Raw genomic sequence first — 24,831 nt, 5'->3', positions numbered from 1 at the left:
AAAGGTTTAGGAACAGCATCCCTTTTAGGGAAATGCATTTCTGCAGGAGCAGCTCAATCTATGACACTTTTCTTGAAAAAGCATCACGTCAGTGTGATCAAAGTAATTTAATTCTAAATCAGTTAAACATTTTTAGACTATAATGTAATTTTTAGAAAATAACACAAGTATTTTTGGTATATTTATAGAGCTGTGTAAGTCAAACCAAAATATTTTACCTTACAAAATGAACATGTTTTGTTAATCTTAAGTGCTGATTCTCATGTTGATGTTTTGTCTCAATTTTCATTTTCACTTCAAAGGAGGTGTTGACAGTTTGTTTCTCATTCTGATCCAGAACAAAAGCAAAATTTCCAAACACTGCCATTTCTTCTGAAGCACAAACATTTCCTTACCTCATATCAACTATAGCTCTCCAGGAGGCTGCAGTCTGTATGAATCCCAGGGTAGATACAGGAACCTGCTTTTGGAACACTCCCAATGCATCTGGGCTGTCTCATTTATGAGTGGGTACATAGTCCAATATTATGTGGGGAAATAGACACTATATCTGATGCAGAGGAGCAAAACATTCTGAGAGCTGGCTTCCTCATGGTTACAGGCATCTGATCCTCAAGAGAAGAAAATCTTCTTGAAGCACTTGGAAGGGAATTATTTGAAATTAAATGATCAATGGTTTGTGTTAAAGCTGATAATGTGCCAAGATTCATCCTACTAGGAAAGTCCTACTTTTTTTTCCCCTGTCTAGGTAGTCGTATTTTATTCTCAGCTACAGATGTCACAGGCAGGCAGAGAAGTCACCTCTGCTATGATCATACTTACGAAGAGGCATATAAAATCTTTTCTGAGCTCCATTAATGCTCCACACTCCCCATAGGTGTGACAAGGATGTCTCCTAGAGTCAGTCACAGTTGTCAAAGCACCTACAGCAGTGAGAGCATGGCAGAAGAAACTCTCCCAGCACCCAGATCCTTGGCTGTGGTAACTGAGCACCAAGGCCTTGCTTTGAGGAACTCAGAGTTTATTTGTTCCACATAGGACAGCTGTAAGCAATGAGATTCATATTGACACAAAGGATCCAGCTGTATGGCAATGAGGATGTGAGAAATCACAGTTCAGGTTCCATCCCCTGAATCACAAAGGGCAGAGAAATGCTTGTCCTGTTTGCTATTGCATCCATCTTGCTTCTGCCTATCCTGTACTTTGGAAAATCTGTGCATGTCCTCCCCACATATTTCAGTACTGAGTAAAGCCATGGTTGCTAGTGAAACATCTTGGATTAGAATAGCATAGACAAGGCTGATTACAGAGCATATAGTGGAACACCACACAATTACACACTTCTCATGCCTGAAATGAAGAAATTTTGTATTGATTTACAGCTGGCCTTACCTTTTCTCATGAATTTCAATTGGAGTTGTAGTCTCGACTTCAAAGAGAATGTGACTGAGCCCGACATACCACACAGTTGAGTAATTTGAGCAAATGAGAAAACAGTTTCATAACCAGGCAGACTACTGGCCTGTCTGAAGTGACAGCTAACAAACTTCTATCACACAGAGGTGCTGTAGCAAAACCAAGGACACTGCAGCAATGACCATACAAGAGTAGCAAAAAAAATAAATAGATAAATAAAGGGGAGGGGGGGGAGAAGGCAAATGATGCTAAATGAGCAAATCCCATAAGTACTACAGAAGAGATTCAAGAAAGGCCACAAGTACCACTGCAGGATGCAGTACAGCAAGGTGAGAAGACATGCATTTTAAATCCAACAACTGGTTAAAAGAATACATTTCCCTGCAGCTATACCTCTGCACATCCTTTAACAGGAAAAGGTCAAAACATACCAGAGGGTATCGCAGTCTCATTGAAAGCAAATTTAAGAACAGACTTCAGAATTCTGGTGACTTATATAGTACAGTATATAAAGTAACTAAACTCTTCAAAAAGGGCATAGAAAAAACACTAAACCAGAAAGTTAACATAGCTTCTACTAATCTAACTCAGCAAGACCCAGTACACACACACTTAACAAAAAAAAAAAAAAAAACAGCACATAATACAGAGCTTGCTTAAAATTTCATTTATTTGTTCTTTAAGCCAGAGGATCTTAACACAGAAATGCACTGCTATGCCTCCTTGGGAGCTATAAACAATTGGTGCACTTGTCAAATAAAAATACACAAGAATTAAATGATACAAGAAAGCTACATAGTTCCTTACACGTACACCCACGTTGCATAGGTGTACACATGCATACACTCACAGAGCAGTTTCCAGTTTCCACTTGTAAGAAAAAGAAATGATAGCAAAGCTATCTAAGCCCACTTTGTAATATACAGGCAAAGAACCTAGAAAAACTCTGACCTTTTAGAAACACAACCAAGTGCTTCCTACTCTGGCAGTTCTTTGTACAACATGCATTTGTAACCTGATGCTTTCTTAAATGGCTTTGGGCTAAAAGGAGGTGCTCAGCAGCTCTTCATGTAAAGCCCCTACTTATCTACCTTCAGCAAGTTCAAGTATAACATAGCAAATTGAAAACCTGAATATTTGACGCTGATACAGCAAGGTCTTGGTTACATGCTTAAATTTATGCACTGCATATAAGGCTACCAACTAGAGACAGAATTCAGAGTATCAAATAGCTGCTAGGTTAGGGCTTACTTTCACACAACCAGGACACAGTTCTTTGGGCTGCACCCTGTTGTTTCTTTGTCAATGTGCAAGGAGATTTGTTGTTAGCAACACATTCAGTATGTTGGAGTTTCTACTAATTTACAGAAAAAGATTTTGGTTTTCCTTTCTACATTACAATGACACTCCTCAGTGTGACACACCACTGGAAATAAGTAAGATATGAAAAGGAAAAGAGGATAAGGCCCATCTAAGTTTTTACACATTCCATTGCTGAAATAATGGCTGACTAATTTACATGAATTAGCCACAAGTACAAAATAGGAAATAAATGAAAACTGGTTTCTAAATAAGATTAATATTAGAGCCAACTACTGTTAAAATCAAATACAATATGGTTTTGGAAGCTGTAATAGAATATAAATTAATAATTCCAACAACAACAAAAATCAAAGTTAAGTAATTGTTTTAATACATTTTGGAGAGCTCAAATTACAGCTTCCCCCCGCCCCCCAGAAAAAGCACAGCGGGAAGAACTCTCCCATTCTTCTGGCAAGTGGTTATTATACTAACAGGAGTCTTCATGTTAAAGCATATGCTTCATATATTTTAATAGCTTTCTGAAAATAATGTAGCACCTCCTGTAAACATAAAAAGCTCTGTTTTGATCCCTAAACATCTTATATGAAATAATGCCTTTGTTTTGTAATGAATTCCATTCCTTCATTTTAATGTGCCCACAGCCAGAGGGTTCTGCTGAATCATAGCTTACATGGTCACAGCTTTCTAAACTTCAGAGACTTAGCACCAGAGCTAAAATGTCTGGGCAACAAGGCTTTTGCTCTGCAACTTTCTGTGGCTTATAGACACCATGGAAATGAGGGATTCAAAGTGGCCAGCATGCGTCTCATCTATCCTCATTTGACCTACAGTCAGCTTTACTCTGGTATTTGAAAATAAAATTAAAAAAAGCAAACTAAGACTTCTCTATGTTCCCCTTACTGCTAAATTAAAAGGCTTACCTCTTATCATAGGCTTACATTATCTTAAAGTTCTCAAAACAGCGTGCTGAGTTTTCCCTTCATTGCCTTCTGGTTTTTGAAGGTTAGTTTGGGTTACATTTTCAAACTTCACTGTATCCAGAAATACTGTTTCTTTTTTAAGCTGCAACTAAAACTTCAATTGAAATAGTAAATAAGACAAGCTGTGAGAGAGGGTGACATCTACACTTAAGTTTAAATGCCAGTCTGGCTCCCATTATGAATCTCTGGGCTTTCCATCAAAATAAATGCAGAGGTGCCTCTGTCCTTTATGAGTCCATTTACACTTCTGTGGCAAAGCCTTTAAGATAACATCTCTGAGTCACAGCACATGCAAACTGTTGATTAGCATTTGCAGCACAGAGGTGAGAACAGCAAACTGATTCTGTTTGTCTGCTCTGTGCTGTTTAGGACCAGCACAGGCCTGCTAAGACAGAAGGCTCCCTATCTTAACACCTTCTTGACTCAGATGATTCTGTAGCAATGCAGTTTGCCATGTTGTGTCTTTCACACATCACTCTTATGGATGTGTCACAAGCACTTTCACACCTCACACGCTTGGAAAAAGATGCTTGCCATGTCATTTGAAGTTATATTCCATACATAATAGCTCAAAATGCCACTTTTTTTGTTGAGCTTCAGTTCAGAAGGAACTTCTGCATAACTTGAAAGTAACTAAAAAGAAGTTACAGTGAATATTGCTGCTCTTAAACAAATAAAGTAAACTCATAAACAAAGTGAGAATCATCAACTCTTCCTGTTGCAACTAAAAAGAAGGAACAAAAAGACAAACAAGTAGGAAAAGAACAAAAGGACTGTTAAGGTGGATCTCTAGGACTTCTTCAGACTTTGTAATTTCAGAGATTTACTAGGAAATCGAATAAGGTTTTTTTTTGAGTTTAAGACAAAGAGGTAACATCCTTCATTTAAATGCTTTAAGACTTCTAGGCACAAGCCACCTAGGTGCAAGTTTCATGTAAAAATACAACTACATTTAGTATCTGTGGTTGGCCCCCAGGTAGACAATGACACGATTTTCATACACCTTCTTCATAGTTTTCTCAATTTGCTTCAAAAATACTTGTGGAATTCTCCCACATAAAGTGTGCACTGTATCCAGGAACTTAGACTGAAGAGGATAGTACAGAGACTGGAAGAGATTGTCTTCAAATGGAAACTAAAGAAAAAAAAGAGAAAAATAGTTATTAGTTTTTAGTCCAGCTCTCTTTTTGGTAAGGACAACAGTGGGGGGATACTGCAATGTTTTAAAAGAAGGGAGAATTCTGGAATTTCAGCACAAATTCACATGTCCACACGCATGCAGATTACATTAACTGATGACAGTCTCTCACTTTGCATATGGACCAGGAAGCCTACAACTTGAATTCCCCCTCAAAGAGGAAATATGGACTTGTGTCTGTATGCAAGCTACTGAAACAATTATCTGCCTTCTATGTGTGTAGAGGCTCCAGCTGCTTAGGGAGTACAAGATTTTATTGGGCATTTATGAACCAGGGACACCGTGCCAGCAGAAAGAACTCCATTCAATTATTCCTCCATCCAGAAAAGCAATTTATCAGACTTTCTGATTACAAGTTTACCATAATATGAAGGACTGTGAAACGGGACAGGCCACAACACCTTTGTCATTTGTGCCTGATGGGCATGCTCAGCTTCATCTGCTGTAATAACAATCTGAGTGACCTGGCTAAAGATACAATCTGCACTGAAATAAAAGGACATCCCCTATCAAAATAGAAGACTTACATCACGTATCACTTCATAGAGTGCCTTGAATGTAGGCTGCTTATCATCATGGTAGACACCTCTATTTCCATGCAGAATAGAGACACCTTCTTCTTCTGCGCCTTTACAGTTACTTCCATACATACAGTGGTCAGGTCGGTAGTTCCACTGACATGGAAACACATAGAGACACTCTACCAATGTCAGTCAGAGGCAGTGGGGAGAAAAAAACAACAAAAAAAACACATTAAATGAGTTACAAGTTACATTGTGTTCTGTAGAAAAGTGGGAACTGATGGTCAGGAAAAAAAAAATATGCAATTACTTCTTTTGCAAAGGTCCAAAGCAGCAACTAGACATAAAAGCTTCCTTTCCTCTGAGGATGGCTACACCTGTCTCAGCACTGTCAGACTGGAACTAACCAAAAGAGAAGGCAATGCAAAGACCGGGTGCAAACAAATCAAGAGTTCATTTTACAAAGTTAAAAATGACTGAATCAAATCTAGAGAATGTGGCTCTGTTCTGAGTTTTCTGCCCTAGGAAGAAGTTTTCAGAGTTACAGAAGTGTTAGGCAAGCACACAGCACTCACTGTTTTCCAGAATCCTGAATCCTTCTGGAGACAGCAGCAAAAGCTTGCTATGCATATCCAGTGTTTGCTGATGGATCTCTCACTGAAGCTACAATTTTTTATATGGACACAAAGCAGAGCACAAGAGGTGCTATATATTATCCACCATGTTCTCAAGAGTGGTTATCTGTTAAATTCTAAGATCTAGGCTATTTTAAAGATGAGTCTAATTTCTCAAGAGACCTTGAAGCCTACTGATTTTTTTGTTTTGTTTTGTTTCCTCCATGCATGTATTTACAATATGCTTATAATAAATCGTGTCAGTGCCTGTGATCCTTTCCTATAGAAATGGACTACAATGAATCACTGCACTACGCTGGCAGTCTCTGTCAGAAGCACTGAAGATGGAATTCTCCATTTGGCCTTTCTTAGCTTCCCAGAAAATCTGCAGCTGGTCCTGTGTGTTTGTTGAGGAAGTAAGAGAACACTATTCTGAAACACTTCTTCCCCTAAGGCTCTCCAGCAGAAGACTGCTCCAGAGAGAGCAAATTGTAAGTGGTTTCCATTCAGTATGACCTATCACACATCCAGAATTACTCCCCAGTGTTGCTGAAAGCACAAGAAGAGCTGCAGTGCACCAATCCAAACCCTGCTGCAGTTAACAGGGATCTTTCAGTAAGCCTGAACAGATGTTTGTGAGCACAACTCCTCAGCAGGTTATTTTGGGGAAAGGATGTCATCAGGTTCTTATCAGCTTATTACATGTCATTTGATTATTCTTGATCTTCTTCTCACCATGGCTCTTCCACACATTTTTTGCTGTCACAGCTGGACTTGGACTCCAGCTGCTCTACAATCCTTCAAATACATCAATCATCAAAACAGCTTTGGGAGACAGGAAGAAGGGTGCATCTCCTCAGATGCCAGGTAACACAGATCCATGCAGTTTTAAGCCAGCACACTGTATCCACAGAAAGCCACCTACAGCAGTCTCAGGTGATTTCTTCCCAGGCCAGTTTTAACAATCCAGCAATTTACCTCCAAAGTCTGCTCTGCTGTTTTAGTAGCATCCAGTTACTTGGTTTTCTTTTTCTTGTGCTGTCTAATGTTTGTTTGTAAAACAATTATTTACAAGTTACAAGGAAGAGGCACACCACAGTACAGAAGAGAATGCTTATCATATTGTTTTTTTTTCCTCCTCCACACTTAAATTAGCAGCATGAGTTTGACTTCACAACTAATCTGATTTCGTGTTCTTCCTCCAGAAGACTAACATTTCTGTGGTTGTTTTTTTTTTTTTAAGTTAATTTATAATCTCATAACAAAGATTTTCCTCACTTTATTTTTCCCCCAAGTTTGAGACTAGCACATAGCATATTAAGGACACTGATGTCTGGCATCAGACTGTAATAAACAAATGTTAGCTTGCTTTGCTTTCCCTTATGTTAGCTGTATTTGACTACATCCAATTACATATACTATGATTCCTTAGTACAGAAGAAAAGAAGATGAAATAAATAAAAATAAATCCAATCTGATTCTGTTCTTAAGTTCACCTAAGGGAATACAATCCTGGCTGTGCTTACAACATTACCTTCTTGCCAGAGTACACTACACATAGCAGAAGTAACAAAAGGCACTTTTTTGCTTTTAGTAAAGTCAGTAAGTGTTCTTAGCACAGGTAAACATCACTTCAAGAAAGCTTACTTACCTGGGTTAAAGTAAAAAATAATATTTAGTAAATCCTGGTCTCCCCATGTAATGTAGTTTTTGTACTTTTGATATAACGGATATAGCATTTCCTCCCAAGTCAAACCACTTGGTATCATGCTGTTCTGCAGGGCAGAAAAACAAAAACAATGAATTACTGCTGTCATTGTTGATATGATGTATGACTCAGAGCACGGTGACCACATAATTCTAAGTCTGCAAAGCCATGTCAAGATACCTAGAAAAAAAGAACTGCTAGGAAATATTGCCCTGGTTAGGGCTGGAACAGTGAAGCTGATTGTGCTCTATTCATCTAATAAACAGGAAAACAAAGTCGAGCTTTGATGTCAGCTCCTGCTATTCAGAACCTACCTATACTGAGCAACACTAGGGAGAAGTGGAAAATAAATGCAGGGATGAGCTGAAAATTGAGGTAGAGAGGTGAGAAAAAAAGCAAACTGAAAATTATTGTCCTTTCTTAGGGAACTCTGATATTAAGAGCAAGTTGGTTTAATTTTTTCAATCAAATTGCTCCTGAAATGTTACAGGCAACTTCAGGCCTTGACTGAAGAATAAGATCCCCTCAGGGGCAAATTAAGTTTCTTAAGAGGTTACAGAGCACATGCTCAACAAAACAAGCAAGATTTATCATGATAAGCCTTTCATAAAAAAAGAGATGGCAGTTTAGGCAGTGAAAACATTCCCTTTTCATTTTTATCAATTCACAGAATCATTTGGTCTGCAGCAGAAAGCAACATTTTATTCACTTTGGATGCAAACAATTACCAATTTCTCTGGATATTTACATCAAGCTTCTCAATTTTAAAAAACAGTGATTGCACTGAAGGTCCCTGAAGTTATTCTTTAATGTACCTGTGAAGAGAGAGCAAAATGCTGAAGAAGCTCAGTTTCACTACTGCAAGAAGACTGCTTCATCAGCAAGACCTTAATACTTCAGCCTCATGAGGATATTCCTCATGTTTTCACAATCATTTTCATTTAATTCTAGAAGAATTGCAATATACATTCCATATTTTTCAGATTCTTTATAATCTAAACTTCATTTAATTTTTGTACTAAATTTTAAGAGATGTGAAGAATCCACAAGTCACCCGTTACTGCAACAGCTGTATTCCTTCTCACCCTGAACTGAGTGTTGCGTATCCGTGTTAAATTCATTAGCATCACTCCAGAATTGACTCCAGTTGTCCCATAATACGGGTGACGTGCAAACCGACTGTACCAGCCAATCTTTGGTATTTCGTGCTCTGGGGCCATAGCAGCTAGCTGCGTTGAGTTGAATTCTTTCAGGATGTGCCAGATGTCATCGATGGGCCTCAGGAAGAGAACATCGGTGTCCACATAAAGGAGAGAATCCACATCCTTTAAAATAACCTTTTGGGTTTGCACAGTAAGAAGAGATGAAAAAGAAACCAAACAGATAACAAAAAGGAAGATTACTGGCAAAAGGTACTTCTACACTGAACTGCTAATATAAATTAGTTGCTGATTTATAGTCTAAAATGTAATTACATACAGGAACAATTCTTCTTATTACAACCACGTGTTCCTACACAAAGAAACTTACATTCAATGTTAACACATAAAAATGTTTTACATTAATTAAGAAAAACTTACTAATCACAAAAATGCATAATTATACTCCTGAAGAATAAAACATCCCTTAGTGAGTAGAAATGTTCTATTAAAACTCATCAGGTCAGATCTCTGTTATCAGACTGTATCAGGAGTAACAACAAAGTTAGTCAAGTCACAGGGGTGTAAATGTAAATTAGATCCAAAATATTTCATCTATTCTTGTTAACAATGTTCCCCCTTGTGGCTATCCAAGTGCTTACATACTCATTCCTCAATTTCAGTAGGGCAAATTATATATTGCTTCAATAATTGAGAAAACTCCCTTGCTGTCAACAGCAGCTGTTTGGAAGGTAGTAAATATCACTTGCTCAGGTTGACCATCAGATTCAACTGAACTTTTGTTGCTCTTTATTATTTTAGAAAACTATTCAAAAATTCCTGGATTTTTACTATGCTCTCATCTCCAAATCTAATTTCTCTCCCTCTTTACCTGAAAAGCAAATCCAAAGGGCTACTGATTTGCACCAGGCATTGGACTGGAACCATCGGTCACTTGTCTGATTGCAGTGATGCTAATGACCACCTCTCCTATTTACACACATAACTTAATACTACCAAATAAATTGATTTTTTACACGAATTGAAATGTAAAGGTTATTTGTGAAAGACAGAGAGAACAATTAGATTTTGAAAAAGTGTTTTGTTCACTTGATAAGACATGGTCAGACATTCATTAATTACATTGCCAAATCTGTGAGTACTGATCGAGATTTTTCACCTGATGGAACGCTTTACAATTTGAACTGACATTCAGCCAAGTTTAACAAATTCCTGACATAACTATATGTTCTTTCTACATAGCAGGACAGGCACAAGAAGGCAAGTGTCTGTACATCTGGCTTACAACAATCATATAAATAAGTCCAACACAGTCCAGACCACTTCACTGTATAGGAGATAGCAGCAAAATACACTGTCAATAATTCTTTGACACAAAACAACATGTGAAGATATCAATAAATGAGTGACATTAACTCAGTCATGCACTAAAGAGCTGAAGTCCAATACTTAACAAAAAAAAAATCCTTTAAGTCAGCAGAGGACAGGTAGTTGAAAAAAGAAAAGGGTTTTTAGCTTAAGGATATTTTTGATACTGCATATTATTATGTAGCACTGACAAGACCTAATCCACAGGGATCCACCGTATTAACTCATAAAGTGAAAGTATAAGGAAAAATCTCCCCAAATTTAGTCCAAGATGGGAGATAACACTCAAACACAAAGAGCATGATAAAAAGCTATTAGATTCTGCCTGAGGGACAGCAGCACACTGCAGAGCAAATCAGGATTTTTGTTTTATTTTTTTAAATAATGCCCCAGCAGAGAGACAGATTTAGGCATTTCCCAGCAGAGAATTAAGGGGAGAGTTCAACACATGCACTTGGGAACCCCTCTCAGACCTAAGTGCCAGGGTGAGCACTGCCTCTTCCATCAGAAAAACATAGGTGTTTTTCTTTCTCCAGTAACTGCAAACATACAAATAAAACTCATTCTGTGAAAGTCAAAGGACTGTAATAGTTTTCCTGAATATAAATAGATTCAAGCAAATTTTCCAGTTCTTTGTACAGTGAGTGCCTACTGGTATTCAACTCCATGTTTTCCATCTTAGTCATCCTACACTTAGATTCATACACCTTCCTTTCCTGGTCTGCCAAAAGATTCCTGTCTCTCCTGTCCAAGCTGCTGCCCTGCAGTAACAACAGGCTGAAAGAAAAGCTGTGCTGATCCTTGTAAGCCCTTCACACTTTCCTCTTCACATGCAAAGTGTTAAGACTTATTTAAAACCTACATGTCAGTTTGAATTGATCACGTCCCCTTCTGGCTGTGCATTTAACTTAGCCTTGGGTGGAAGAATTTAATTTCAGAAATCACAACTCTAAGAGATCCTTGCTTAACTCCCTGGATTTCAATGGAGTTACACTGGGGATAAAAATTCATTTAAATAATTCTGGCATTCCCCTTGTCCCATAGCTTTCAGGTAGTTCTGTTTTCAAACATTGTGTTCCAAATCTACATACAGCTTTCAGAAAGATGTTATGCTTTCCACAGAACTCAAAACAATATTTAACTTCTAATGAATCAAAAGCAAATGACAGAAGCATTTTTGGCTGCTGATTTTTGATGTCAGGAGCAGCCATGCAACACAAAGCAGGTGGAGGTACCAGACCTCAGTCCTTGGGCTCTGCTCCAGTCAGGGCAACTGACTGCAGCTTAAAACAGATGCATGTCTGACCTGCAACAGAAGCAACGCAGGACTGCCTGGTACCCTGAGCTTGTCTGCTGGCACAAACCATGTAGACATACCTGACAGTCCATGACATTAAAATGAATGGTCAGAAATATGGGTTGACTGCACTTATCTCCTGCACTATGGGTGCTTGAGAAGGCTGGTGTTTTTTTCCAGCAATAGAGAGTACTCTTAGTAAATCAAAGTTCTGTACAGAACTTGCTATATTTAGCCTGACACTTCACTTAAATACTCAATTATCTGTAATTTCATTTCACAACTTCTCTCTGTAGATTCTCCCGTGTTAGCAAGACTGGCAAGTAATAACATGCTACTGTGTAAACACATATTGGAATATTGAGAAGTTGTGTTACATGATGGCTTGCAACAGCTAGCGTGTTAATTTAGCTGAGCTTTATCCAAAATTACAGATGAATCAGTGAGCCACAATTAAGTTTGCATCTTGATGCTAATGTAGTACCACAAATTAGAGTTACTAAACTGTAATTAGCAATTAACTCAAGTTACAACAGAATTTTGTCTTGATAAGGCCCTTACATCTATCCCCAGTGTTACTCCACTGATCCATTGAGTAGGTTACTTCTTCATTCTCAAGAGAACATGGGGATAATGTTAGTCTACCTTCTGTAGATTCAGTGTCTTGAGAAAAGGCTCAAGTGTTAGTCACTACTACAAATAAAATTATCCAAAAATCCCAAAAGGTTTATTTTACCTGGTTGTTTCAGCAGTTCTGTATTGCTGTCTTAGAACCAGCTGAAAGTCAGCTCTGTGGTGCAGTATTCATTAGGTCAGAACACATTGCGTTTTAACATCAATGTTAGTACTACAAAGCAGTTCAAATGTCACAACTGTGCTCTCATTGAAAAAAAAAACACACAGATATTTAGGATTATCCTCAGGAATCTTCATGGTCCGGTCAGACTGACCCTTCCACCCCAAGCTACCCAAAAACCAGAAGAAAATATGGTGTTGGCTGATATTGATTGGGGTGTAGGAAGAAGGAGGCAGGAAGGAGAAAAAGCCATAACCCATTTGGCATACAACAGGAACTGGATAAGAATTAAGTCTTAGCTTCACATACACTTCTTGCATAATTTTTGGGATAGAGAATATAAGGAATTTTCCTGTTTCTACATATGTAAATGTATGGGAACTGCTGAATAACAGCCTGAACCTCTGATTGATCACATGAGGCAAGCAATGAATCAGCCACAGCAATACAGGTGAAGGCAATTCACCTGTGCTGCCAGAAGGGGTGGAGCCTGGCTGCACCTCTCCTAGACCCACTTAAGAGCTGACTACCAGTGGGGAAGGATCTCTTCTGGAGATCCCTCCTCTGGAGTTTTGCAGCGAGCCCAGGACATGGGTAAGCTTTCTGTCTATTCTCTTTTTGTTATTATAAACTGCTTTGCCAAACTCTCGTTTATTTCATAATTATAACATTTTTCTATTCATTGACAATACAGTGAACCACACACAACATCAACATGTATTATAGGGCTACTTGAACACTGAACAGGCTACATTTTGCCAACCTTCCTAGCATTGCACAACAGTTTTCTCAGGCCATACAGAGCTGCCCATCATCACCACATCCCTGAATTTGACAGCACATGAAAAAAATTTCTCCTCAGTAAAGAAATTTTTACCTTTCTGTTTACAGAAGATGTCAGGTGACTGCTGAGAGCATTCCCCTCTAGTGTGGGTTTTTTTTTTTTTTTTAAGTTTCATCTTTTTTAAGCATTTAGAAATTGTGTTAAGATCCACATCTTCCTTACTCTGCCTTTGAAGACCACATTGATGGTTTTATTGAAACAGACTGCAGCAAGATATTTAGACTTTGAGTTTCCATGGAACCTACCTACTCAGAAGATACTTCCTCTCATTTGTGTAGCAAATATAAGATCAGATGTCACAGAATGGCTCTACAAAAAATGCAGGCTGCCATATAATCTTACTAAATATTTGAGTATCTCAAGCTGATTCAACAAACTGCAAATATATTCATTAACCTGTTACCCAGTACAAACCAATTCATTACTACAAGCTGCAGGATCACATCCCATAGCTCTAGTTTTATCAGCCAGTGAAACCCCTAAAAGATTCTCACACAGTTTTCCTTTAACACATTCCTCATCCCCTCCTGCCTGCTTTCACATGCCTGTTGGTGAAGATTCTTTGGCAGGAAAGGCACTTGTGAATCAAAGGCTCGCATTCCACTCAGGCTTAGCATTATCAGGAACAAGACAATTTGCACAACTGAGGGCTAAACAGCTGATAAACTCAGCTACTGCTCTTCTGGGATCCTTCTTAAATCCAGTCATTTTCCACTGCTGTGGAAGAAAATGCTGAGCACAGGAAAGGATAAGCAATACATAAAAGTCAAAACAGTCCTCTAAACAACAGCACTAAAGATTATCTGCTCCCACCACGTGCAGACAGGACTTTTGCAGCACTGTCTTATTCAAAGGGGATATCAGAACCTGGTTATCAAATAACAGTAAAAATAATGGTGGCTGAAATTACCCAGACTGAGGCTGTGGACCTGAACAGCAGAAATCTAAGTGGACACTTGCCACCTCAGCTATCACTACAACTCATTTTCCTCATTATATCCACATCAACTTGCATCAGCCACTGCTATTCTCAGACAGCTCTGCTTACTGAAAGCCTTAAACCTCAGCCTGGCTACACACAATATCTTGCAACTGCCCCAAGAGAAACAGAGAAACAAACATTCACTGTTTGGTCTGCTTCACAGTTTTCCTAAGAAAACAAGCAATGATCTAATATTCCTTGCAAGAAGTTACTAGGGAACTCTAAACTTTAGAAATGGAGCAGGCAACAAGGAAGGAGCCAGAAAAGCACTGCCCAGCTTTAATGAATCAGCATGAATGCATAATTCTTCTCTATCATCAGAACGCTGATAACCATTTCTGTGACAAGTGTCTCTACCAAAATGACAAATATACTGCAGATATAGGAAGAGCAGAAAATTGTGTTTGGCTAGTGAAAACAGCACCAGAGTAAATCCTTACAACCAATCTGTACAGAACAAACTAACACTGAAGGATTATTTTCCAGGTGATATAAATATTTACTCAGGGAACAGAGGATCCCAGTTGAAGATGGAATTACTTCCAGCCCATCTGGCCTTTGTGCATTTGAAAGCCCAGCCCTAAACAGCAGATAAACAGAACTGCTGACAGCACATATTTTCTCACATATGTATTCATAGTCTAAAGTATCTGGACATGCAGCTGTCTCCTGATTGTTTCCATCTGAGAAAGTAAAGATTTCTTTGTCCCCTTATTTCTCAGAAGATGGCAATGAAGAGCTCTGGACTGTGTGAGCAGCATGTCACTTCACTGGAGTCACCCCAACCAACCAGCAATGCAAGAGATATTTTGATGTCTGTTCTCAATTTCACAGAAACTGCTTTATTGCATAAGTTCTTTAAACTCTGCATATGCAAAACTGTTACCAACATGTTACTTCTCTCCAGCAGCCTTAAATATTTTCCATATTTACAACTCTAAGTATTATACAGCAAAGAACACAAGTTTTCTGGGGATGTGAGTATTCCATAGCACATGAGGCACGTGCACGAAATCTGACCTTGCACACAATGGAACTATTCTGTAAGGGCACACCTTACACTCTCACACAAGAGAAGAGATTACTGAAAGCATCATTCTGAGGACCAACATAAGGAAATGGAGATAGTGGATAAAGAGATATGATGACTGCACACTGAAAAGAATGTTATTTATGGAAGGCATGCAGCATCTACCCTGCAGGAGCTCTCACACTGAGTCTTAAGTGGAAGTTCACTGAGAGCCTAGTGGAACTAGAGACAAATAAGAACCATATTCCTCACTAGGAAAGAAAAGCAAGGCTGGATTTTCTGGTTTGTTTGTTTTCTTTTTTTTTTTTTAAAGCAGCGAAAGCACAGATTAAAATATCTTTTGGCAGATGTTTCAGCCCAAAAATTGTTTTAATATTACACCAAAGTTTCCTTCCCGTGGAAATCTTTTTTTTCCCCCCTTTTCTCTCTCTCCTGAAGCAACCTACTCAGAAACCAGGTGCCTTACCGGAAGAAAAAGGCGCTGGGCAGCACATGGTTTGAATAACTTCTTCCATTCCTGAGCATTTCCTACTGAGAAGGTTATTGGGTAAATGTTGTATTCAAATTTCTTTGTATACGAGGAGGGCCATTCCTGTAACTGAAAACATTCACAGAAGAATTAGACAGTACATACTATATAAGGTGTTGTTGTTTAATAGGCATGTATAGGGAATTTAGAAACCACTTCCAATAACAAAATGCTTAGCTGTTACTTGTTGATGTCAGTGCAGTTGTGCTCTGGGATCTGCAGCTTATAACTAACCCATGTATTTATCTACTGAACAACACAGAACTCACTTTCTTGTTGAATTCAGGCTTAAGGGAATCCTCAGAAAAAATGTGAAAGCAGAGCCTCCTGTTGCTAAAGAGAACTGCTGATTTCAGCATGATGAGAGTCTCTTCCAGCCGGTCCCCACACGCCACAACTGCCAGATGCATGCATTGTAAAGATGAAGGTTCTTTTGAACGCTTTTGTTCTCCAGGCTTCCTGAAAATTCATAAATAGACAGAAATAAATTGAGGTAAACATGAAGAGATTTCTGCACCAAGATACATTTTTTTTTTTTCTCCTTCCTTTCCATCATGTCGAGGATCAGAATGTTTTTTCCCTGATTAGACATCCACAGAAATGTAATTGGGTGCCAGTTCCTGTCAGTGGTACAAACCAAGTATTAAAATGACTTCACAAGTAAATACGCTATTTTAAGAATTTTCCTACCTTTCTGATCTTGCATAAATCACCACACTGCACCCACACATGAAACCAATTCAACAGCACTGCAAACCAGACCACAGCTTACCAAGTGCTTTCCTTCCTAGCTTTGAGGTTACACAGCCAGGATGGCCAGTCCTCAAACACAGTGCAGGTTACAGAACTGTAGCCAGTAGTTTCATTACCAGGATCACACCTTCTAGTTAGATTGGAACAAGACAACTAGCCCTTACATTAAAAAATCATCCATCCATATGTAAATTATTCTAACAGTTAATTTTGCTTTTAAAAATGCATGCTTCAATCCCGGCCTGAAGGTACTGGCATTGTTTCAAAGGACTGCTCTGCATTTTACTGGGTGGAATCCCTGAGATTTGGCTAAAATATGGATTTTTTCAAAACAAACATCCCTTTGTCCCAGATGAATCAGACTACATTTCACAAGCAGTTTAAGGCAAAGCTGTAGGTTTTTCCACTTAGCCCCAATGTGTAGGCTTTAATTCAATTTTATCTGGCCTGAACCTGCACAAACACAGCATATTCAGGCTATTTGCTACTCAGAAACATCAGAGTCCTTTCAGGGGACTTAGAGATGTTTTGAAAATATGGCCTTAAGGTTTTATGCCCTTCCCCTACAGTCAGTATGGAGGTAAAAACCACATCCTCTGATAATGATGCTACTGTATTGTACTCACATCCCAACAGATGGCATTTATGCTCCTCTAGATGGATTAGTGGTGATAAAGTAAGGAAGTCACAAGCATTGTAATCATTATAGTAGAGTTTGAAGGCTAATCATAGCTCACTAGCAGCTCTTGACATACCACTGAACAGAGGATATCAATCCCTGCCTGTTCTCAGCACACACTTTATATATATATATAAAATCAGTAAAGTTAACACTATTAAACAAAAGCTCTAAATAAAAGTTATAGTCAATGAAGCTGTAATTATCTTCTCCAGACATTAAAGTGCTATTCAGTATAACAGCAGCCTTCTCTGCGATGGAGTAACCAACTTTTGTGTTAAGGAATACCAAGAAGTGGTACTTTACTTGCTATACAAAGCAATGTGTTTCATTAATGGTTTAAAGTCTTGGGCTTTAGCCTTAATTAAACTTCAATTTTATCAGCGTGTAAGTAATAGAATACCATGTCTATATAAAGTGGTATTTACTTTCCAACTTATTAGTGTAAAAACCACTGAATTATTAAAGTGAATAATTAGCTGCTCACACAGACCTGCTTCCCCCCACCCCCTATCTCCTTAATGTTTCCTCTTAATTGAGTCTCTAAATCAAGCCATATGCAGGATGAGAACTGCTTTAATAGGGCCTGTGGCAATAAAATTCACTGGGAGAGGGACTGAACTCAGAGCTTTAACTTCTCACAGCCCTACACCAAGTCACTAAGTTTTTGTTTTGCAAATTTTAGCCACAGCGAACTCCATCCTGCAGCTATTGCACATTGACAAACCCAGTATGTGTATACAGGGCTTCCAAAGAACAGACTCAGCAGAAGAAATCCACTGACAGCAGAGGCAGTCCTACAAGCCCACAGGGGGCAAGGATGAACAAGAGGAATACCTTCTGCCAACACAGACACCTTCCTGGCCCCAGAGGGGAGGAGAAAGCTGGGCTTTGGAGTCATTACAAATCATGAGAACCTGATCTTAGCGGGAATAAAAAGATGTAAGTAGCAAGAAGTTACAAAAGAACATTGGGAGATCACAGCACAAGATTTTGTATCTCTAAGTACACTAGGAAACCAAGAGGACTGTGAGAACAAAGGTGAGCTAGAAAGGGAGATAAGAAAGCACCATAGCAGGAAACATTTAGAAATATCTCAGCTTGGTCTTCATAGAATCATTATTATCTAAAAGCCTTAAAAAAAAAAAAACAAAACACACAAGGAGTACAGAAAAAGTTAGGCTTCAGGGAAGGCAAATATGCAGATCTTGTCACCTCACTCTTCATCTCCCTGATTCAGTACATAAGGGTACCTTATTAATATATTAGAAGTCTAACTAAAATAACATTATGTAAAACTCTCCTGCTCTGTACTCTTTTATACATCTGTTTAAAGAAAATTATTTGCTGTTCCCCCATTACATTATTATATGTGTAGCAACTGAACAGATCAATACAATGGGAAAGGCATTACAACAAAGGCACGATGACAAAAGGACTGGCACAATAGAGAGGTGCTATAAAGGAAGGGAAGAACATTGCTCACCTGTACTGGAAGACTCCAGGTTTGCAGGGAAAAGCTTCACCAAGGAGAGATCTCCAGGAAGAGACCCTTCCCCAGAGGCAGTCCTTAAATGAGGTCTGAGAGGTGCAGCCAGGCTCCACCCCTTCCAGTCACACACCTGAATTGCCTTCACCTGTGCTCCCAGAGCTGACCTGGTCCTTTCCCCAGCTGCTCAATCAGTGGTTCAGGCTGTGACTCAACAGTTCCCATACGTATGGCTTCAAAACTAAACATTTGCTTAAGACTAAGCATTGCAGAAAGCATAACAAAATAATTGCAGAATAAATCCCCGTGAAACAGCTGAAAAGCCTGACTCGGTGAGATGTAGCACGATACGATGCTATAGCAAAAGCTTTCCAACAAAACAGACCAACTCCCATCCAGTTACCCAATGGCATTTTATTTACTGCATACATTTTTTTCAGGCATGGTTACGGACATCACAGAAGCCTGAGTGCCCAAGCACAACAGCGTACATTCCTAGGCCTTAAAGTTTTGATTACATGCAATTTTCTTATTAGTCACAGGCAAAGTGTCTCAAACATAATTAACCCCAAACCTGTCTAAATCAATCCAGATCCATTCAAAATAACGCATTCCCATCTCATTATAGAGCCTGCTAATCTATTCAAGCCTTCAAATTTATTCCAGAGAGAAAGATAATGCATGCAGATTCTTACAAAATGCAATATAGTTAGCTTTTGAAACCTTCTTCTTATTATGATCTCATTTGCTCTCGCAGCGTAAACAAGGTTAGATTTAGGCAATGTATCAAAACGGGTGATTCACTAAATGGGCTCCTTTCCTGAGAGTCAGCGCTGAGTCAATGCCCAACAGTGGCTCTGTTATATGAAACACATGCTCTCACACTCTTTAAAATATAAATTAGAAAGTGTCAAAATGTTTTTAAAATAAAAGTTCTCACTTTAATGCAGTTGCATAAAACTCACTGTAGGCACTGACAATAAAAAGAACTGTTGAAATTTCAACCTCCTCCCACCGCTCAGACTAAGAGGGAAAACACTCAAACCAGAATGAATGTTTCCATCTTTTTTTATCAAGAATGTTCTTTGTTAGTGAAGTACGAGGCATTCAGGCCATCAGCATGATATTATGGCCTATCAAACTCAAGCCAAACTTGCATGTGTCTTGCACACAGGGAGCAGAGAGAAAAAATATCTTGACCGGTTGCCATAGAAGATATGTTTAGCTTTGGCAAAGTTTCTATTAAGCATGTTTAGTTTCCTGGAAGAAAGCGTGGTCACATCTGCCCTTCAAATGTGAAAGAGCTTTTGTGCTTTATGATACCTCACACACACTGATCTGGCACATATGTGTACTTCTTCATAGGAAGAAAATCCTGTTGAAGCCACAGAACTTGCCACTTCCAAAAGGAATCATCAGTAAAACCACCATCAAAATCTTTCTTTCCAAGCTAACCAGAATGTGATGCTTACCTTCAGATTTGCCCAGGTCATCTAACAACCAAGACAGGGCACATAACGGTTTGCAGCAGTTGCCAGGCACCAGCCAACTGGCAATGCACAACCAGTAGAGCTCTTATCACGTATGACTAGAGTGGAAGAAACATGCACGCCTTAAGAATTGAAAACAAATGTCTTCTCTTGTTCTCATGCAACAGAAAGCAACATTAGAGAATCCCAGTGGAGCTACAGCTCACCACGCCTGCAGCACGACCTTGTAAACCCAGCGCACATCCATCTGCTCAGACAAAAACCTGCATTCTTCCGGCAACACTGTATCAGTCAACGTGGGAAAACAGAGCTGAACAACTTTTCACATTCACGCAGACATACCTTCACTGAGGTTACCCGAATTGCTCACGCAGCCCACAAACACACCGCCAGCAGGCCACAAGATCTCACATCATCAGATCTCTGATCCTGAAGGAATCAGATCACACACCACCTCTCACACTGATCTAAAAAATCTCCCTTGGCTCACAAGGAGCAACTAAAATAATTGTTATTTTATAGGAACAAACAGGTAAGAATGCCCTCGATTCAGCATATTACATTTGATGTGCTTTACTGTAAGCACCTGCATGAGGAAATCCTCCTGAAGGAACGGAGTGCTCACTCCTGAAGCTAACACCTACGTGAATTATGTCACACCTGTGCACTGCCTGTTTCCTCTATTTCAAATTCAAGCCTCTGAGAACAGTCTCCGCACTGCTTCCAGTGTATTTTGGATCAGACTCGTCAAGACAAGCCGGCCCCACTGCCTGACACCTTTCCGTGCTGTGTGGATGTGATCTGTACCAGCATAGCACCTGTTAGCAGACTGCTTTTCTTTCCCAAGAAGGCAGGCGTCTCCTCCAACCACTTTATTTACATCATTCACCAAAAATTATTTTTTTAAGGTACCCTCAACTAAGCGCATTTTCTTGTGGTATTATCTAACAATGTGCAGAATTTTTCAGTAAGCATCAGAATTGGACACTCAGAACTGGACTTCTCAGTAATGCAACCCTCGCTGGTGTCAGCAGCACAGGCTCATACACTGCCAGCAAACACGAGGGGAAAAAAACCAACCCAAAGTGGAAGCAAAGGCAAGGTTGAAATCTATCATTTCACTCTGTTGCTATGATTGTTCTGTGTTGCAGAACAACAGCAACAAAAACTCTACAGCTTTTGTAAAAAGTACTTGCAAAGTCATTAAATAATAGAAAAGCCTGATAATGTCAACTTTTGGAACATGAAGATGCTCGGTGAAAAGTTAATTGAAATGGAGCAGTTGTTTACACTCTCCAGCAGTTTCATACTTTCTGTGCTCCCTCCTTCAGGGTTCTTGATTTCCATGATAATTGCAAAGATATGCCTTAAAGAAAAATGACTTCAGGAGGTACAGTTGCTGGTGGAAATAATCCTGCTTTAATACATGCATTTGAATTCTGTCCATGATGCATTCCCAGCCACAGTAAACATCTCCTGCATTCAGCAGGGTAACAATGCTTGCACGAAACCCACTGCTTCAGTAAGTTAAGGGATAAGAGCTCGAGAAACAGGAGTGGCCTTTCATTCAGAACATCTCTGTGAAATCATGAATCAAAGACACAAAGACATACCAAGTTAATTAGATATGAGGTCACACTAACCATAATATAGTTGGAATGCAACAGGGAAAGCAGTCCTCCCACCACTGAAAGCACACTGCCCGTATCATTTCTGAAGCAATGAGAATACTGTTTTTCTTAAATAATCCATCCCCAAGGCCCTGAAGAGGGGAATACAATACACCACAATTTCAAACTCTTTCCTGCCACAGTTACGTATCAAGAGCGTTCAAAACAAAATACGGATAGCTTGAAATCTGACGGTGCCAAGCCGTTTGGAAAGCAGCAGCACAAAAGGAGCCGGCCACCTTTCATCTCCCCGCAGCATTAAATCAGAGCAGGTCTCGCTCTCAGCGCTGACAGCAGCTCCTGAGCCAGCGAGCGCACGGCAGCCCTCGAAACAAGGCCAGAACTCCGGGAAAAGCCGCCGCTTCGGAGAATCGCTGGCACGCAGAGGCGCTTCTGCCCGCACAGCGCAACGCCTCCACTTATGTGGCACCTCCGGCACACGCGTTCAGTTAAACCACACACACAAACCCGCACGCTTAAAGCAGAGCGACCGGGGGAGGTTTCCACCGCCGCGCAGCTCGGGGACTCACACGGGATAAGGGAAAGAGTGCCTGGAGGGCCGCCGAGCGGAGCGAGTTCGCGGGGCTGGGCGGGCAGGGCAGGGCAGGGCAGGGCACGCTCAGGGCGGGTGGCCGGGCACGGCGAGCGGCGGGTGGCACTCCCACCGGGGGCGATCGCGTGGGGCTCCCGAGCCCCGCCGTTACCTGGCAGCGGCGAGTCCGCCCCCGGGCGCGATCCTCCGCGGCGGGCTCCGGCTGAGCCTCGGCTGCCGGCGGCCGAGGGGCGCGGCGGGGCGGGCGGGTGCGGAGGGCGCGGGCGGCGGGCGCGGGGGCGCGGCGGCGCTGCCGACCAGCAGGTAGAGCAGCAGCAGGCTGCCCAGCGCCAGCAGCGCCGCCGCCACCTTGCAGGACAGCCGCATGGCGCGAGCTCAGCGCGCCCGCCCGCCCCTCTGCGCGCCCGCCGCCGCCATCGCCCGCGGCCCGGCGCGGGGACGTGGCCGCCGAGCCCCGGCCGGCGCCCGGCAGCAGGGGCGGGGCGCGCCCTACCGTACTCTCTGGAGTAGCCGCTCCACTGCGCTGCGCTCGCGGCCAGAGGAATGGGAGCGCGGACGCTTCGTGCGAAGCCCGACGCCGGTGAATTAATGCCGATCATCGCGTCTCCCGGCGGGAGGAGGAGGCTGGGCTATCCAAAGGTACCTCGGGTTTACAAGTTCACAGCGTTCTGCTCGTGTCGGGGCTCGGCGCAGCGAGGGGCGCGTGTGGATGGGCAGGTGACGAGCGGGGACGCGGGCTGTGCTTCACCTCCGAGGAACAGCGGGCTGCTGCGGGCGTCCTGCAGCCCAGCTGCCTCGTCCCACCGCTGGATTGCAACGGGACCGGCTGCAGAACAGCGAAGGAATACGAGCATCGAGATGCTGGGACTTCGGTACACCTTTTCATCTCCTTTCTCCCCCTTTCGTGGTTGATGTTCAGCGTCTGACGGCAGAACCGTTTGAGTTGGAAAGGACTTTTAAAGGCCATCTCATCCAACTCCCCTGCACGGACAGCAGCGCTCAGCTGACAGCCGATGTCCGCAGGGCGCGCTCCCAAATACATCCTAATAGCCGGCCTCGGGAAATCCCGTGGCACAGAGGTCACGAAGTTCTCCTCGCCGAGCTGTGGTTGCAGGCTGGGTTCGGGCGCGGCAGCCATGAGCAGCAGCACACACCGCCAGGCGGGGGGAGAGCAGCGCCAGCGCGGGTATCGCCTGTCAGTGGGGATGCGTGGGGTTGGGCTGGGTGATTTTGTTCCACGCATCACTTCTGGGTGACTCGGCACTCATCCCCGTACGGCTGATGGAGTCACGCCGCCGGTTAGACGCCTCGCACCCGGCCGCCACTTGTTTCATGAAGTCTGTACTCGAAACCCCTCAAGCCCACGCGCAGTGCGGCCAAACCCCCCTCACGGAGCGTGAAGAACAACCGCGCCCCGCGCTGCTCCCGCCGTTCTCTGCGGGCGGGCGGTGCTGGGGGCGGAGCCCTTCCGCGCATGCGCGACGCCCGCCTCGGCGCCGCATGGGCGCGGTGAGAGGCGCGCGGGCTGTGAGCGCTGCGCGCTGCGCGGTTGGGGCGGGACGGCGCGGAGCTGCGAGCGGCGCTCGGAGCTGCCGGCGGAGCGCTGACCGCGGAGCACTGAGGTGCGGCCTTCTGGCGGGAAGCGGCGGGGTGGTTTGCGGCTCCCTTTCGCGTGGCTCCGGAACTGCGGCCCCGAGATCGGGCGCAGCCCTCGTGCAGCGGGTCGGTGCGCCGTACGAGGCGCGGCAGCGCTCGCTGTGCGCGTTTGTGCGGTGGTTTTCACCGTTAGGCGTTGGCTTACGGTCAGCTCGCTGCGAGGTTTGAAACAGAACTTGCAAGAAATTCTGGGGCTGGACGTGATGCGCTTGTAATGTGCGTGATTAATTCCATGTGCTCCAAATGTTTCTGTTTATTGGCATAAATTTGTTTTCTAGCGGTGCAGCAAGATGGTACCCTCAGGTCATCAATGAGAGTGCGCTTTTTTCTTGCTGTTGTCGTAAATGTTTTCTTCTTGACTCTCTGAGAATCAGAAGTGGCCATAGAGAGTCTTCAGGACACACTTCTTACTGCCATAAAACAGCAGCTGCAATAATCTTTTCCTGCTCCCTCTTCTTTAGGGCTGTGCTCCTGCTGGCAGGTTCTCCTTGCTGGATTCATCATGATAACCCCAGATTTTGAGCTGAGCCAGGATCCAGATTTTCTTACCATAATCATCAGAGTGCCTTATGCGAGAGTGTCAGAGCTTGACTTGTTTTTTGAAGGGGAAGATTTTAAGTTTTATGTGAAGCCTTACTTTCTCAGGTGAGTGCTGGAAGCATTTAAAAAATGTTGGACTTCATAAATGCTGGTAGAAGATGACCTTTGTTTTGGGTCCTTCTGAACCCTTGTCTATCGCTCTCACACTGTAGGCTGCATGCAGCCTATTTTCTGC

The 24,831-nt window shown here is 41.9% G+C and overlaps 2 protein-coding genes across 4 annotated transcripts in view; one reads left to right on the top strand and one right to left on the bottom strand.

Annotated features, from left to right (window-relative positions):
* Window positions 1-2,068: 2,068 nt before the first annotated feature.
* GXYLT2 (glucoside xylosyltransferase 2) lies at window positions 2,069-22,781 on the bottom strand. The gene is made up of 7 exons (XM_031605775.2): window positions 22,552-22,781; window positions 16,036-16,225; window positions 15,704-15,835; window positions 8,846-9,097; window positions 7,704-7,827; window positions 5,445-5,617; window positions 2,069-4,854 (listed from the first exon to the last, which is right to left on the bottom strand). The coding sequence occupies exons 1-7, from the start codon at window positions 22,764-22,766 to the stop codon at window positions 4,672-4,674; spliced, it is 1,269 nt and encodes a 422-aa protein (XP_031461635.1). The 5' UTR covers window positions 22,767-22,781; the 3' UTR covers window positions 2,069-4,671.
* A 145-nt stretch (window positions 22,782-22,926) lies between these two features.
* SHQ1 (SHQ1, H/ACA ribonucleoprotein assembly factor) overlaps window positions 22,927-24,831 on the top strand; it is a 39,612-nt gene continuing 37,707 nt past the window's right edge. Inside the window, exons 1-2 of one of the 3 annotated variants that reach the window (XM_090148447.1) lie at window positions 22,927-23,039; window positions 24,518-24,701. In XM_090148447.1, the coding sequence (XP_090004573.1) occupies window positions 24,559-24,701 (143 nt within the window). In that variant the 5' untranslated portion in view covers window positions 22,927-23,039; window positions 24,518-24,558. Of the gene's footprint in view, window positions 23,040-23,884; window positions 24,023-24,066; window positions 24,273-24,517; window positions 24,702-24,831 lie in introns of those variants that run through there. The other 2 variants (XM_031605791.2, XM_090148445.1) reach the window with 2 other exon arrangements.

The sequence above is a fragment of the Phasianus colchicus genome, chromosome 11 (genome assembly GCF_987193195.1).
Source record: "Phasianus colchicus chromosome 11, bPhaCol1.hap1.1, whole genome shotgun sequence".
Lineage (NCBI taxonomy): Eukaryota > Metazoa > Chordata > Aves > Galliformes > Phasianidae > Phasianus > Phasianus colchicus.
This window is presented reverse-complemented; position numbering and strand designations above follow the sequence as displayed.

Bases quoted from the DNA above. Each gene is read 5' to 3' on its own strand.
- GXYLT2 (XM_031605775.2), bottom strand. From the start codon at position 22,766: ATGCGGCTGTCCTGCAAGGTGGCGGCGGCGCTGCTGGCGCTGGGCAGC. The intron at 9,098-15,703 runs GTAAGGCACCTG...CAAACCCAAAAG, and splicing joins CCCAGCGCCTTTTTCTTCCG to GTTATTTTAAAGGATGTGGA. The intron at 4,855-5,444 runs GTAAGTCTTCTA...TTTTTTCTTTAG, and splicing joins TCTATGAAGTGATACGTGAT to TTTCCATTTGAAGACAATCT.